Genomic DNA, 16,551 nt, shown 5'->3' with positions numbered 1-16,551 from the left:
CAATTTTGATAAAAAAATGTGCACAAATAGCTTCTAATTTTCATATAGTAATTATAGTAGTAATTAGATATGAGCGAATCGAAGCTGATGAAGTGGAATTCGATCCGAATTTCAGGAAAAATTTGATTCACAACGAATGCGAATTTCCTCGCACTTCGTAGTAATGAATCACAATTTTTCCTAAAATGGCAGCTAAAATGGTGGCTACACGTGTGAGGACATGGGACAAGGAACTGTGGGAAGGCGGGATGACCTATAATGCCATGCATGCAGCCAATCAGCAGCCAGCCAGCCCTGTGATGTCACAGCCCTATAAATACGGCGGCCATCTTAGATTTACACATTTTCCAGTGTTCTGAGTGCAGGGACAGACGTAAGAAGGCGCTAGGGACAGCAATCGGAAAAACCTCATTGTGAAAAAAAAAATCAGGGAAAGTATAGGGAGGAACCATTTCACAGCATTTAGCTATTTTTTGTGGTGAATGCGTTTAGTGGCCTATTTCAGAACAAAAAGAAAAATATATACGCATTTCACTGTTGCAGTTATTTGTGGTGAAAACGTTTAGTTGCCTATTTTAGTACAGAAAGAAAAATATATACGCACTTCATTGTTGCAGTTATTTGTGGCAAAAGCGTTTAGTGTCCTATTTCAGTACAAAAAGAAAAATACATATGCATTTCACTGTTGCATTTATTTATGGTGAAAGCATAGGCGTGCACACGGGGTGTGCCATGTGTGCCTGGGCACACCCTAATCAAGACTGCTGGCCGGCTAATACTAATGAAGGGCTTCCATTTTGGAAACGATCATTAGCACCGGCGGACCAGGAAGCGGTGAACGCTATGTACTTGCTTTCTGATCCTCGGCTGTTGACTGTGCAGGGCTGCGCACAGCGTGAGGCTTTTTGCGACGTCATGCTGTGTGCACCAGTTCAGAGCACAGCCGACAGCAGGAGGAAGAGGCATAAGGGCTGATAATGGGGGCTAATGAGGTATAAAGTCTGATAATGGGGCTAATGAGGCATGAGGGCTGATGATGGGGCTAATGAGGCATAATGGGGGCTAATGAAAGGCATAATGGGGCTAATGAGAGGCATAATGGGGGGCTAATGAGAGGCATAATGGGGGCTAATGAGAGGCATAATGGGGCTAATGAGAGGCATAGGGGGTGATAATGGGGCTAATGGCATAACGCGCGGTGTGTGTGTTTGTGCTTTAGGGTGCACACCCTAATGCAATAGGCTGCGCATGCCTATGGGTGAAAGCATTTAGTGGCCTATTTCAGTACAAAAAGAAAAATATATTTGTCACTTTTAGGGGTATTTTAATTTGCTTTTAATTTATTTAGTTCAGCTAAAAGTGTGTCAGAAAGAGAAGTGCCAGGCCATGCACAGAGGAGTGGCAGAGGCCTCAACGTTTCTGGCGCAGGCAGAGGTCGCAGCAGAGTAAGGGGGCTTGGTGGCAGGAGTCGCAGGGAGAGGCCTAAGCTCCCGGTGTCATCTAGCGATCGTGTCCTGACCAGCAACCCAGCGGTTCTTGATTGGTTAACTCGGTCATCCACTTTATTCCATGTGACATCAGACACCCCCAGCCAACAGTTGGTGGGTTCTTCAGACACAACCCTTAGTTGGCATGGCCTGGGAGCAGGCCTTGTGCGCTCACCTGTCCTCAACCTGCCTCTGTCCTTTTCTGTTCCCTCACCACGAGAAGTATTATATGCTGTAGGCTCAGCTCCACTTTTTAGCAAGGAAGAGCTACTAGAGGGTGGTCAGCAGCTACTGCCCAGCCAAGATCTGGAGGAGATATCCGCCGCTTCCTCCGCTAGGCGGGCAAGTAGTGATGAGGAGAGTGGCGTGGGAGCTGGTGTTGCGACCGGTCAGGCTCCTGACCCAGAGACCTTTGAGGAGGACATCAGTGACGTGCAGACACTACTCGATGATGATGAAGCCGATCGCACTTGGGAGGCGGGTGCAGAAGGGGCTTCATCATCATCAGGAGAAGAGAGTGGCAGCTTGCCCATGAGGCAGCAGCTGAGCCAGCAAGGTGGTAGCATGGATGGGAGTAAGCAGGGTGGCAGTAGTGGGAGGTCGGCAACCAAACGTGCTCGGGGTAGACCACCTGCTTCGCAGCAGCCTACCTGTCCAGGAAGTAGTGGTGCAGGGGTTCACGAAGGCAGTGGCGGTAGCAGTCAGTCAGTGCGGACTGTTGGGGGGAAAATCACCTACTCGGCGGTGTGGCAGTTATTTGTTAAGCCACCGGAGAATATGTGGGCAGAAGGTGAAGCGTGGCCAGGGTGCCAATGTTGGCACCACGGCCCTGCGTTAACATATGCAGCGTAACCATAAAGTGGCCTGGGAGAACCGTGGCTCCAATGTGGTGGTCCAGACTGCTGCAGCAACCGCTGCATCGCACAGTGGCACGCACCCAGTTTCAGCCAGTCAAGGCTCCACCACCTCAGCCGAAGGGAGCTGTCTGTCATTCCAATGTTCTGCTGGTCCAGATGCTCCTGCTCCTCCTCATCAGTCATTCCGTCAGCAATCGATCACTGAAGCGATTGCCAAGAGACAGGTGTATGCGTGCATGCATCCAACGACGCAGAAGCTGAACGTGCTCCTGTCCAAGTTGCTGGTGCTGCAGTCCCTCCCTTTCCAAGTGGTGGACTCTGCACCTTTCAGAGAACTGATGGCTTGTGCCGAGCCGAGGTGGAGAGTCCCAAGCCATAATTTTTCTTTGCAAAATATGTAGAACAGAAGGTGGACCAGTCCTTGAGCCTGTCGGTGTCTGCCAAAGTGCACGGCAGCGCCAACATGTGGAGCTGTAACTACGGTCAGGGACAATACATGTCCTTTACGGCCCACTGGGTGAATGTGGTTCCTGCACAGCCACACCAGCAACTTGGCCAGGTCACGCCGCTTCCGCCTCCACGTTGTCATGCCATTGGTCCTGCGACAATGTCCGCCTCTGCCTCCTCATCCTCCACCATGTCCTCAGCCTCCACTGCAGGGACAAGTCACAGTGCCCCTCCAGCATACAACATGTGCAGGGCACGGCGGTGTCACGATGTTCTGCACCTGGTTTGCCTTGGCGAACGGAGTCACACAGGGAAGGAATTGCTCTGTTTGATTCATCAAGAAATCTAATCCTGGCTTTCTCCGAGACAACTGAAAATCGGAACCATGGTGACCGACAACGAGAAGAACAGTGTGTCGGTGCTGTGTCAAGGAAGGCTGAGTCATGCTCCCTGCATTGCAAATGTGTTCAATCTGGTTGTCAGTGGTCCTTGAAGTCTACAACCCATATGCAAGACATCCTATAAATGGCCAGGGAACATTGCATGCACTTCAGCCACTCATACACTGCAAAGCAGACCCTCTTTGAGCTGCAGCGGCAGAACGGCGTCCCCCAACATAGGCTGATATGCGACGTTTCCACCCGTTGGAATTTCACTCTCCATATGTTGGACCAACTATATGAACAGAGAAAGGCCATCAACGATTTGTTGATAATGCAAGCGGATAGGAGTGCTCCCCTGTGTAACTTCGATGTCAGCCAGTGGCAGCTCATGCGTGACACCTGCCGTTTGCTCAGGCCCTTTGAGGACGCCACGTTATTTGTCAGTCGCCAGGACTACGGGATGAACGACGTCATTTCACTGCTTCATGTCCTGGAACAGTTGGTGGTAACAATGGCTGGTCAGGGGGCTTGAGACGTGGCGCCTAGATCTCACGGCCACATGAGCCCTGTGGGGGCTGAACTGGAAGAGCAGAATGAGGGGGAGGAAAACATTGGAGCACAGGCAATGTGTAGTGAAATGGGTGGTTTTTCTACTCAGGTGACAGGAGAGGAGAAGCAGGAGCAGCCAGAGGAGCTACAGGGCGACGAGGAAGACGAGACAGCGGACCCAGACACACCGTAGCAGTATGCAGTGGAGATGGAGGCAGGGAGTCCCTCCGAGTCACTTGCACAAATGGCCCAATGAATGCTCACTTGCTTGCGTAGTGACAGCCAAATTGTCACCATTCGGCAGAGGGATGACTTCTGGATCCCCACCTTGTTGGACCCTCGCTACCAGTCCAGAATGGGGGCCTTTTTTACACCCACTGAGAGGGAGGACAAACTGAACTACTACACAGACATCCTATCATAGGTTGGCCGCTGACCAGGGGGGGGCCTCTGCGCTCACGTTCCACTGCCATGGCTGCTGGGGAGGGGTGAGGTGGCAGGAGCAGTACCAGCTCCATCAGCAGCATCCTGTCACAACCAGACAGCTGAGAAGCTCTGACAGAGGCCTTTCAGAACCTCCTCCTTGAGTTCTGTGTTGTGGTATTCAGCTCCTCCTCTCATTAGCGTCTCTCAGCTGTTATGTGTTGGACTAATTGTTTCCCTTTAAATTCTTCCCCAGAATGCTTTTCTGGGCGGCTTATATTTCTTCCTGGAGTATGTGTGCATGCCCATCTGGTTCTCCTCTCCTCTACAAAGTTAAGTGTTATACTGTTATCTGTTATTTTCTGTTTGTTGGATCCCAGGTGACCCTGACTCCCTCCGTGTCTGGTGTAGGGAGCCGGTGGTCGTGTCCCCTCACTATTGCAGGGTGCTCAGGGATTATATAGTCAAGGTACGTGGATATGCATACCTCCACCATTCGGATCTATGCATAGGCTGAGCAGCCAGGGAAAGTCCCAGGTCTTCTACAGGGGTCCCCCTTTTGTTCCTTAGCTTCTGGATCCAGCGAGTCATTTATGCATGTTGTTTTGCCTTGTTTCCTGTACACCGTCCGTGACATTATAAGCCGCCATAACCGTCTCAAGCATGGATCCGGTTTCACTTTTGGCTGAACGCCTTCAGGGTCTTTCATTGGAGGTAGCTGATCTCCGCAGGACTTTTTCTCAGCTTCAAGTGACCGGTTCAGCTGGCGTTCATGGAGTTTGTTCTGAGCCTAAGATCTCGCTCCCGGATACGTTCTCCGGGGGTAGTGAGAATTTTGTGCGTTTTAGAGAGGCTTGCAAACTCCATTTTCGCCTTCTTCCCCATTCTTCTGGTGATGAGGAACGGAGGGTGGGGATCATTATATCGCTGCTCAGGGGTAACGCTCAGTCCTGGGCCTTTTCGCTGCCGGAGGGGGCACGGCCCCTCCGTTCAGTGGATGAATTCTTTTTAGCCCTGGGTCAGATATATGATGATCCGGATCGTATTGCTCTGGCGGAGTCTAGACTACGTCTCCTATGCCAGGGTAAACAATCCGCAGAAATATACTGCTCAGAATTTCGGAGTTGGGCAGCTGATACTGGTTGGAATGATGCTGCACTCCGAAGTCAATTTTGCCATGGTCTTTCAGAGGGATTGAAAGATGCATTTGCCTTTCATGAAAGGCCTATTTCTTTGGACTCTGCTATGTCTCAGGCCGTTCGTATTGACAGGCGTCTTAGAGAGAGAGGAGAGATCTCTCCTTCCTGTCATACTCGGTCCCAGGACTGTGCAGCGGTCCCATTCTCTGCGCAGGGGTCTCAGTCGCTGTCAGCCCCTTCTGAGCAGGAGCCCATGCAGCTGGGGTTGATTGCTTCTGACAATAGAAGATTCAGCCCGCATGGGAGGGTTTGTTTTTGTTGTGGAGGTATAAATCATTTGGCAAATATTTGTCCCTCTAGGAGATTCAGGCAGTTCTCTGGGTATAATAAAGAAACAAAGAGGAAAAAATCTTTGAAAAATGTTCCGTCTGTTACTATTGGCAGGATTGAGGCGGAGATTGAAGATTTTCCGTTTGCTTGTAGTTCCCGTTTTGTCCTGCCGGCTAGGGTGGCGCTAGAGAGCAAGAACATTTTTTGTGAGATTTTTGTGGATAGTGGAGCAGCGGTCAATCTCATTGATAATCACTTTGCGATAACTCATGGTTTCCAGGTGTGCGCTTTGAGAAAGGATATTCCTGTATTTGCTATCGATTCCGCTCCACTTTCTCAGAAATCATTAAAGGGCATAGTTCACAATATCCGTTTAATTGTGAGTGATGCTCATGTTGAGGATGTGTCATGTTTCGTCCTTAGCGGTTTGCCCACCCCGCTGGTGTTGGGGCTGCCCTGGCTCACTAAGCATAACCCCACCATTGATTGGCAAGCGAAGCAAATAAATGGTTGGAGTGACTTTTGCAGAGAGAATTGCCTCATGACATCTGTTTCTGAGGTTGCTACTAAGACTATACCATCTTTTCTCTCTGAATTTTCGGATGTCTTCTCTGAGAGTGGAGTTCAGGATTTGCCCCCGCACAGGGAGTACGATTGCCCTATTAATCTCATCCCAGACGCCAAGCTGCCTAAATCTCGTTTATACAATCTTTCCCAACCTGAGAGGATCGCTATGCGTGCTTATATCTCTGAGAGTCTGAGAAAGGGACACATACGACCCTCGAAGTCACCTGTTGCCGCTGGTTTTTTCTTTGTTAAGAAAAAAGATGGTTCTTTAAGACCTTGTCTGGATTTCAGGGAGCTGAACAATATCACAATTCGTGACCCTTATCCGCTTCCTCTGATCCCGGACCTATTTAACCAGGTTGTTGGGGCTAAAGTCTTTTCCAAATTAGATTTAAGAGGGGCATACAACCTGGTCAGGGTCAGAGATAATCTGGAGACGAATGGAAGACGGCCTTCAATACCCCTGAGGGCCATTTTGAAAACTTGGTTATGCCTTTTGGTTTGATGAATGCCCCAGCCGTTTTTCAGCATTTCGTGAACAGCATTTTTTATCATTTGATGGGAAAATTTGTATTGGTGTATTTGGATGACATTTTGATTTTTTCTCCCGATTTCAAAACTCATAAGGAACATTTACGTCAGGTCTTGCTCATCCTGCGGGAGAATAAATTATATGCAAAACTGGAAAAATGTGTGTTTGCGGTTCCAGAAATTCAATTTCTGGGGTTTCTTCTCTCCGCTTCTGGTTTTCGCATGGACCCCGAGAAGGTCCGCGCTGTGCTTGAGTGGGAGCTTCCTGAGAATCAAAAGGCGCTGATGCGTTTTTTGGGCTTTGCCAATTATTACAGGAAGTTCATCTTGAATTATTCTTCTATTGTTAAACCACTCACTGATATGACCAGAAAGGGGGTAGATTTTTCTTCTTGGTCAGTAGAGGCGCGTAAGGCTTTTTCTGATATCAAGGAGAGTTTTGCTTCCGCTCCCATCTTGGTGCAACCTGATGTTTCATTACCCTTCATAGTTGAGGTTGATGCTTCTGAGGTGGGTGTGGGGGCGGTCTTGTCTCAGGGTTCCTCTCCTGCCAATTGGCGACCGTGTGCCTTTTTCTCAAGAAAACTCTCCTCCGCAGAGAGAAATTACGATGTGGGAGATAGGGAATTGTTGGCCATCAAGTTGGCTTTTGAGGAATGGCGCCATTGGCTAGAGGGAGCCAGACACCCTATTACCGTATTTACTGACCATAAAAATCTGGCCTACTTGGAGTCAGCCAAGCGTCTGAACCCGAGACAGGCCAGATGGTCGTTGTTCTTTTCTAGGTTTAATTTTGTTGTCACGTTCCGCCCTGGAGTTAAGAATGTGAAGGCAGATGCCCTGTCACGTTGTTTTCCGGGAGGCGGGAATTTTGAAGACCCGGGTCCCATTTTGGCTGAAGGTGTGGTGGTCTCTGCTCTTTTTCCTGAATTGGAGGCAGAGGTGCAGGCAGCCCAGTCAGAGGCTCCTGATCTTTGTCCTCCTGGGAGGTTGTTTGTGCCTCTCGCTTTAAGACACAAGATTTTTAAAGAACACCACGATACGGTCCTTGCTGGGCACCCGGGGGTAAGAGCCACACTGGATCTCATCGCTCGGAGATTCTGGTGGCCTGCGCTTCGTAAGTCGGTTGAGGGTTTTGTGGCAGCCTGCGAGACTTGCGCTCGTGCCAAAGTCCCTCATTCACGGCCATCAGGTCCTCTCCTTCCCTTACCCATTCCTTCCCGTCCTTGGACACATCTGTCCATGGACTTTATCACGGACCTGCCTCGTTCCTCGGGGAAGACTGTGATTCTGGTGGTGGTGGACCGTTTTAGCAAAATGGTGCATTTCATCCCTTTTCCTGGTTTGCCCAATGCTAAGACGCTGGCGCAGGCATTTGTTGATCACATTGTCAAATTGCACGGTATTCCTTCAGACATAGTCTCTGATAGGGGCACGCAGTTTGTTTCCAGATTCTGGAAGGCTTTCTGTTCTCGCTTGGGGGTTCGGTTGTCATTCTCTTCTGCTTTCCACCCGCAGTCGAATGGCCAGACAGAGCGCGTCAATCAGAATCTGGAGACATATCTGCGCTGTTTTGTGGCGGAGAATCAAGAGGATTGGTGTTCTTTTTTGTCCCTTGCTGAGTTTGCTTTAAATAACCGTCGTCAGGAGTCCTCTGATAAGTCACCATTTTTTGGTGCATATGGGTTTCATCCACAGTTTGGGACTTTCTCGGGAGAGGGGTCTTCTGGTTTACCTGATGAGGACAGATTCTCCTCGTCTTTGTCATCTATTTGGCAAAAGATTCAAGATAATCTAAAGAGCATGAGTGAGAGATATAAGCGTGTGGCTGATAAGAGACGTGTGCTTGGTCCGGACCTGAATGTTGGTGATCTGGTGTGGTTGTCTACCAAGAATATCAAATTGAAGGTTCCCTCCTGGAAGTTGGGTCCTAGGTTTATTGGGCCTTACAAAATCCTGTCTGTCATCAATCCTGTTGCATACCGTCTTGATCTTCCTCAGACTTGGAAGATCCATAATGTTTTTCATAAGTCCTTATTGAAACCTTATGTTCAACCCATTGTACCCTCGCCTTTGCCTCCTCCTCCGATTATGGTTGATGGGAATCTTGAATTTCAGGTCTCTAGGATTGTGGATTCTCGTCTTGTCCGCGGTTCTCTTCAGTACCTTGTTCACTGGGAGGGGTATGGTCCTGAGGAGAGGATGTGGGTCTCAGTGACGGACATTAAAGCCTCTCGTCTCATCAAGGCTTTCCATAGGTCCCATCCTGAGAAGGTGGGTTCTGAGTGTCCGGAGTCCACTCGTAGAGGGAGGGGTACTGTCACAACCAGACAGCTGAGAAGCTCTGACAGAGGCCTTTCAGAACCTCCTCCTTGAGTTCTGTGTTGTGGTATTCAGCTCCTCCTCTCATTAGCGTCTCTCAGCTGTTATGTGTTGGACTAATTGTTTCCCTTTAAATTCTTCCCCAGAATGCTTTTCTGGGCGGCTTATATTTCTTCCTGGAGTATGTGTGCATGCCCATCTGGTTCTCCTCTCCTCTACAAAGTTAAGTGTTATACTGTTATCTGTTATTTTCTGTTTGTTGGATCCCAGGTGACCCTGACTCCCTCCGTGTCTGGTGTAGGGAGCCGGTGGTCGTGTCCCCTCACTATTGCAGGGTGCTCAGGGATTATATAGTCAAGGTACGTGGTTTTGCATACCTCCACCATTCGGATCTATGCATAGGCTGAGCAGCCAGGGAAAGTCCCAGGTCTTCTACAGGGGTCCCCCTTTTGTTCCTTAGCTTCTGGATCCAGCGAGTCATTTATGCATGTTGTTTTGCCTTGTTTCCTGTACACCGTCCGTGACACATCCTGAGTCTACAGTTTCTGATGAGTAGCTTTCTTCACCCGCATAGTGAAGAAACTACTCACCAGCAGCAGCAGGTAGACATGGAGCAGGACCTGAACCAACAAGTGGTGGCACACTTGGACAGCACCCTGCCAACCCACATACTGGGTAGCCAAACTGGATTTGTGGCCGCAACTAGCAGAGTTTGCCCTGGAAAAGCTGTCCTGCCCGGCCAGTAGTGTGGCATCAGAGCGAGTGTTTAGTGCAGCGGGGGCCATAGTTACCCCAAGGAGAACTCGCCTGTCCACTCAAGATGAATTAGGCATGGATCAGCCAGGATTTCCAACCACCAATGCCTGATGCATCTGATTAGATCATGCTTGCCGCCTCACCCAAACCTTGGCTACCTGCCTTAGCTACTACTCTGATGCTGCCACCCGCCTGATGCCACACATCTGATGCCAAGTGCTCCTTCTTTCACACACCTTCATCCGCGGGTACTGATATTGCCACCCACCGCCCCACTCTGTCACCGGGTCACTTTGTGGTCTCCTGATGCTGCTGCTGCCGCCATCTCCACACTATGTCACTTGCCACTCTGTGGTATCCTGATGCTGCTGCTGCCATCTCCACACTATATCACCTTTCCACTCTGTGGTATACTGCTGCTGCTGCTGCTATCTCCACACTATGTCACCTTGCCACTCTTTGGTATCCTAATGCTGCTGCTGCCATCTCCACACTATGTCACCTTGCCACTCTGTGGTATCCTGATGCTGCTGCTGCCATCTCCATACTATGTCACCTTGCCACTCTGTGGTATACTGATGCTGCTGCTATCTTCACACTATGGCACCTTGCCACTCTGCGGTATTCAGATGCTACTGCTGCCATCTCCACACTATGTCACCTTGCCACTTTGTGGTCTGCTGCTGATTCCATCTCCACATATGTGGTATCCTGATGCTGCTGCTGCCATCTCCACACTATGTCACCTTGCCTCTCTGTGGTATCCTCCTCATGCTGCTGCTGTCGCCACCTCCAGACTCAGTCATTGTGCCACTCTGTGGCCTCCTCATACTGCTGCCACCTCCAGACTCAGTCATTGTGCCACTCGGTGGCCTTCTCCTGATGCTGCTGCCGCCACCTCTAGACTCTGTCATTGAGCCACTCGGTGGCCTTCTCCTGATGCTGCCAACTCCAGACTCTGTCATTGTGCCACTCGATGGCCTCCTCATACTGCTGCCAACTCCAGACTGTGTCATTGTGCCACTCTGTGGACTTCTCATGCTGTTCCCACCATTCCCACTTCATGACTGGTCCACTATTTTGGCTTTTGGGCTGGCTGACATCATCATTTATTTGACCCTTCTTCTGATCTGTTAGAAGGAAGGAAAAATAAGACGCACAACGGATCCTGTCTGTGTAGCAGCTGTAACGCCTGTATGGTCCCATCAGAATTGGCTTATGATTTGGTAGCCAAAAGCAGGATATAATAAAATATTTTTATTCACGTGTCATCTCTGTTTTAGATCCACTCCTGTTTTTTTGGCATTAGCAATACTGATGGATTTTTTAGCAAATGCTGACCGAGTGAAGACATATGTTCCACAGACAGGATCTGTTTTTTGTGGGTTATTGTTCTGACGGATCAGAGGAAGGGCAAAATAATCAGTGATGTCAACAGTACACAAACTTACTGCTGACACCCTCTCCACTCTGTCAAGGGGGCTCTACTTGTATAAGCGATGTAAAAGGAGTGTGCTTCTTCTTGGCGCTAACATTGACCTGTAAGGCTGAGTTCATACATGAGTTATTTGGTTAGGTTTGGCCCCGTGGCTTAGAATCACTGCACACCACGTGCAGTGATTCTAAGAGCGACGCCTGTCATCTGCATGTCATACGGACTCACAGTATTATTTCACTACCAAAGCAGACTCCCTATGCGTGTTACTGCAAGGTACAGTGTTCTACACCACTATAAAGGCTCTCAGCAGCCAGGAAATAGAAGTTTTTTAACGTAATTCGCCGCGAATATATTTGGATCCCAAACTGAATTTTTACCCAAAAAAATTGGCGAACTGGCGAATCTAATTTTTGAAAAATTCATGTCAATTATATTTTCTCTGATATAAATGGCATTATATTCAGGTTTCTTAGTGGTTGAGACCTCTACATATTAAAATCCTAATTACTGCATTTGTTATTTTGTTTTATTGTTTATCACATCCACCTATTTGCTATCCTGTGTAGGATGTCTATTGTGGTACTTGTGGTCCGCTGCAGGCATACTCCATTGTATGCATTTTTGCTGGGGATTGCTATTAGCAGCGGACCACAAGTGCAGGATCTGCCCCCGCCCCCCTCCCCCGGTATAGATGTGCCACTGCATATGGGGTTGAGCACTTCCTGCTATTCATTACCACGCCAATTTGTAGTTTATAAATGAGCGGTAAAGCTTTATAGGGCGATAAAATAGGACAGGTTAGGGTCTATTCACACATCCGTATGTGTTTTGCGAATCCACGGATCCGCAAAACACAGACACCGGGCCGCACATCGCCAGCACTATAATAAAAAACGCCTAATCTTGTCCGCAATTGGACAAGAAGAGGACATGTTCTATTTTTTTCGGGAACGGAATTGTGGACCTTGAAGTGCGGATCCGGAAATACGGATCCGGACAGCACATAGTTTTGCCCCATGGAAAGGAATGGGTCCGCAATTCCGTTCCACAAAATGCGGAACAGAATTGCGGACGTGTAAATGGACCCTTAGTCCTGCGAATATTATGGATCGATCGCTGGGAACTATCAGAGTAAACAAGTATTAAGGTACATTCGATTTTATGAGTCAGAACATGGTGACAGGTTCCCTTTAAGTATACAGGTGTTTATATTGCTATATAGAGAGCAAATATACAGATGTACTATGGAAAAATATACAGATGTACTGATATATACAGATATACAGATATGCAGATGTGCCGATGTATACAGACGTGGACAAAATTGTTGGTACCCTTTGGTCAATGAAAGAAAAAGTCACAATGGTCACAGAAATAACTTTAATCTGACAAAAGTAATAATAAATTAAAATTCTATAAATGTTAACCAATGAAAGTCAGACATTGTTTTTCAACCATGCTTCAACAGAATTATGTAAAAAAATAAACTCATGAAACAGGCATGGACAAAAATGATGGTACCCCTAACTTAATATTTTGTTGCGCAACCTTTTGAGGCAATCACTGCAATCAAACGCTTCCTGTAACTGTCAATGAGACATCTGCACCTCTCAGCAGGTATTTTGGCCCACTCCTCATGAGCAAACTGCTCCAGTTGTGTCCGGTTTGAAGGGTGCCTTTTCCAGACTGCATGTTTCAGCTCCTTCCAAAGATGCTCAATAGGATTGAGGTCAGGGCTCATAGAAGGCCACTTTAGAATAGTCCAATTTTTTCCTCTTAGCCATTCTTGGGTGTTTTTAGCGGTGTGTTTTGGGTCATTGTCCTGTTGCAAGACCCATGACCTGCGACTGAGACCAAGCTTTCTGACACTGGCTAGTACATTTCTCTCTAGAATTCCTTGATAGTCTTGAGATTTCATTGTACCCTGCACAGATTCAAGACACCCTGTGCCAGACGCAGCAAAGCAGCCCCAGAACATAACAGAGCCTCCTCCATGTTTCACAGTAGGGACAGTGTTCTTTTCTTGATATGCTTCATTTTTTCGTCTGTGAACATACAGCTGATGTGCCTTGGCAAAAACTTCGATTTTTGTCTCATCTGTCCACAGGACATTCTCCCAGAAGCTTTGTGGCTTGTCAACATGTAGTTTGGCATATTCCAGTCTTGCTTTTTTATGATTCGTTTTCAACAATGGTGTCCTCCTTGGTCGTCTCCCATGTAGTCCACTTTGGCTCAAACAACGACGGATGGTGCGATCTGACACTGATGTTCCTTGAGCATGAAGTTCACCTTGAATCTCTTTAGAAGTCTTTCTAGGCTCTTTTGTTACCATTCGGATTATCCGTCTCTTAGATTTGTCATCAATTTTCCTCCTGCGGCCACGTCCAGGGAGGTTGGCTACAGTCCCATGGATCTTAAACTTATGAATAATATGTGCAACTGTACTCACAGGAACATCTAGTTGCTTGGAGATGGTCTTATAGCCTTTACCTTTAACATGCTTGTCTATAATTTTCTTTCTGATCTCTTGAGACAGCTCTTTCCTTTGCTTCCTCTGGTCCATGTCGAGTGTGGTACACACCATATCACCAAACAACACAGTGATTACCTGGAGCCATATATATAGGCCCAATGGCTGATTACAAGGTTGTAGACACCTGTGATGCTAATTAGTGGACACACCTTGAATTAACATGTCCCTTTGGTCACATTATGTTCTGTGTTTTCTAGGGGTACCATCATTTTTGTCCATGCCTGTTTCATGAGTTTATTTTTTTACATAATTCTGTTGAAGCATGGTTGAAAAACAATGTCTGACTTTCATTGGTTAACATTTATAGAATTTTAATTTATTATTACTTTTGTCAGATTAAAGTTATTTCTGTGACCATTGTGACTTTTTCTTTCATTGACCAAAGGGTACCAACAATTTTGTCCACGTCTGTACATATATACAGATAAGCAGTTCTATTGCTATACAGACGGTGAATACACAGATGTACTATGAACAGTTATACAGATGTGCTACATATACGAATTTACAGATGTATAGTAAACAGATCTGCAAAATGCTATGAATATAGCTCGAGAAGTGGAAGAGTATCGCTATGGACAGACTGTAATAGTGAACAATGTAGTGTAAGTACTGTACTCTGTACATACTATAGCAGAGACTTTTGCTATGACAGTGTCCCAACTATTGCAGTAACCAATATGAACAAACCGTGAATGTTAAGAATGAATGAATGACAATCATGATCATGGTCATAGGAAGGGATGGAGGAAGGAGGAGTGTAGAGGGTTAAGTGAGTATGGAATAAAGGGTTCAGCGGGGGACTGAGTTCAGTAGGGTGACAGCTGTGTGGAAGAAACTGTTCCTAAACCTGCTGGTTTTAGTCTGAAGGTTCCCGTAACGGATGAGAGGAGTCCCTAAGAATGATGTGTGCCCGACGTAGACATCTCTTCTTGTGAACATCCTCAATAGAGGGAGGTGGATTCCCTTGCAGTCAGCAACAGAGCAATTCCCATACCAGACTGTAACACAGTTGGTCAGGATGCTCTCTATCGCACAGCGATAGAAGTTACCCAGTATGTCAGCAGACAGGTGCCTTTTCTTCAGTGTCCTAAAGTTGCCGATGTGCCTTCTTGACCAGGCTAGAGATGTTGGTTGACCAGGACAGATACTCAGAGAATCATACCCAGAATTTTTATATAGAATCATATAGAAGCATACCCAGAATTTTCAGAAGTTGGGTCCATGAGCTAGGGATGAAGGGGAACTGGTCCATCTATCCTCACTGGTATCATCGAGTAGGAAGTATAAAACAAAACTAGCGCTACTGCTTCTGCTAACATATACTGGAGCACTGGGATATGGCTAGGATTCTTCAATGGTTCTCAACTTCAAAGACATCTCCACATTAAGCCAGCCAATGGGAGAAGAAGAGAGTAGTAACACTCACCATTCCTTCAAGAAACAGTATTAATTTCATATAGTTAAAACATAAGCAGTACAGGGTAAGAGCTGGTACAAGAAGGTGACAGAGGTTTCATATATAACCACACTTCTTCTGACCTTTACTTCCATTGTAATGTTTCAACTACATGGAATGAAGACTGTTTTTTAAAGGAGTTGTGTAACCTGAGACATTGGTGGCATATCAATAGAACCACCTCTGTGATCTGCACGTATCTCTAGAGCTCCCAAAGTGAACAAGAGCGCGCTGAACATGTGCAACCTCCCTCCATTCATTTCTATAGGAAAATAGCAGCACAAATGGCTATCTTTGAAAATCCCATAGAAATGAATTGAAAGCACACCACACAAGCGCAGCCACCACTCCATTCACCTCTATGGAACTGCACTCCGTGCTCCCATAGAAATGAATGGAGGGTGTCCACCTATGAGTGGTGCGCTCTTGTTCAGTTTGTGAGCTCCATTCTAGAGCAGTTCCCACAGAGTCCTACAAGTGGAACCAGCACCTATCTGACATTGGTGGCATATCCTAGCAATATGCCACCAATGCCTTAAGGTGAGACAACCTTTTTAAGGAATGGTTAGTGCCACCACTCTGTTCATCTCCTGTTAGCTGGTCTTTCATCACTGGCTTTTAGCTCCAAGACCTCTGGATTTCTAAAGATTATCAGGTTAATAAAGGTGTGAGGTTCAAAGACTTGTCTCTACCCTTAGTGATGGTAGAAGGACACAGGATATAGACCTCCATACTTGAAAACTATAGAGGTCATTTATCATGCTGAAATACACCTATATTAGCTATTTACGACTTCGCCCTGCTCACGCCAGGTCTAATATTGTGGGCGTGGCATGGATGGGGAAGGCAACGGGCCGGCAGTCCCGTCTCATTCATCATTTTCTACGCCTGTTTCTGGTGTAGAAAATGGTCTAGATGTAAGATAGCTTCGAAGTTAAACTGGCACTGGATGCGCCAAAGTTATGGAGAGGCCGGCACATACAGTGCCAGTTATAGGGCTTTATTAAGACTTAAATGCCGGTCTTAATAAATGTGCCCATATATGACCTAAGTAGAAGTTTTGAAAAAACATTTCAGCCTAAAACACAAAATACCAATATCTAATCATGAGTAAAATGCAGACCTTCAGATAATCCTCTTGTATAGTTAAACTGATGAAAAAGAATAAAGCAAAATACTTGCCTTTGAAACAGGGACAAATCTTCCATACTGTGGCAGCGCCTTCTCTGTTATATTGTCCCAGAGCTAATTCCATGTAGAATAGTGGCATTCCGGCAATGATTAGGAATAGTGTGTATGGGATTAGAAAAGCACCTGCGAGAAATAAAGG

At 47.0% G+C, this 16,551-nt stretch overlaps 1 protein-coding gene across 1 annotated transcript in view; it reads right to left on the bottom strand.

Annotated features, from left to right (window-relative positions):
• SLC6A2 (solute carrier family 6 member 2) overlaps nt 1-16,551 on the bottom strand; it is a 162,333-nt gene that overhangs the window by 87,035 nt on the left and 58,747 nt on the right. Inside the window, exon 2 of the mRNA XM_044270290.1 lies at nt 16,404-16,535. Within this exon, the coding sequence (XP_044126225.1) occupies nt 16,404-16,535 (132 nt within the window). The remainder of the gene's footprint in view (nt 1-16,403; nt 16,536-16,551) is intronic.

The sequence above is a fragment of the Bufo gargarizans genome, chromosome 10 (assembly GCF_014858855.1).
Source record: "Bufo gargarizans isolate SCDJY-AF-19 chromosome 10, ASM1485885v1, whole genome shotgun sequence".
Taxonomy (NCBI): domain Eukaryota; kingdom Metazoa; phylum Chordata; class Amphibia; order Anura; family Bufonidae; genus Bufo; species Bufo gargarizans.
The sequence above is the reverse complement of the archived record's forward strand: the minus strand, read 5'-3'. Positions and strand labels throughout refer to the sequence as shown.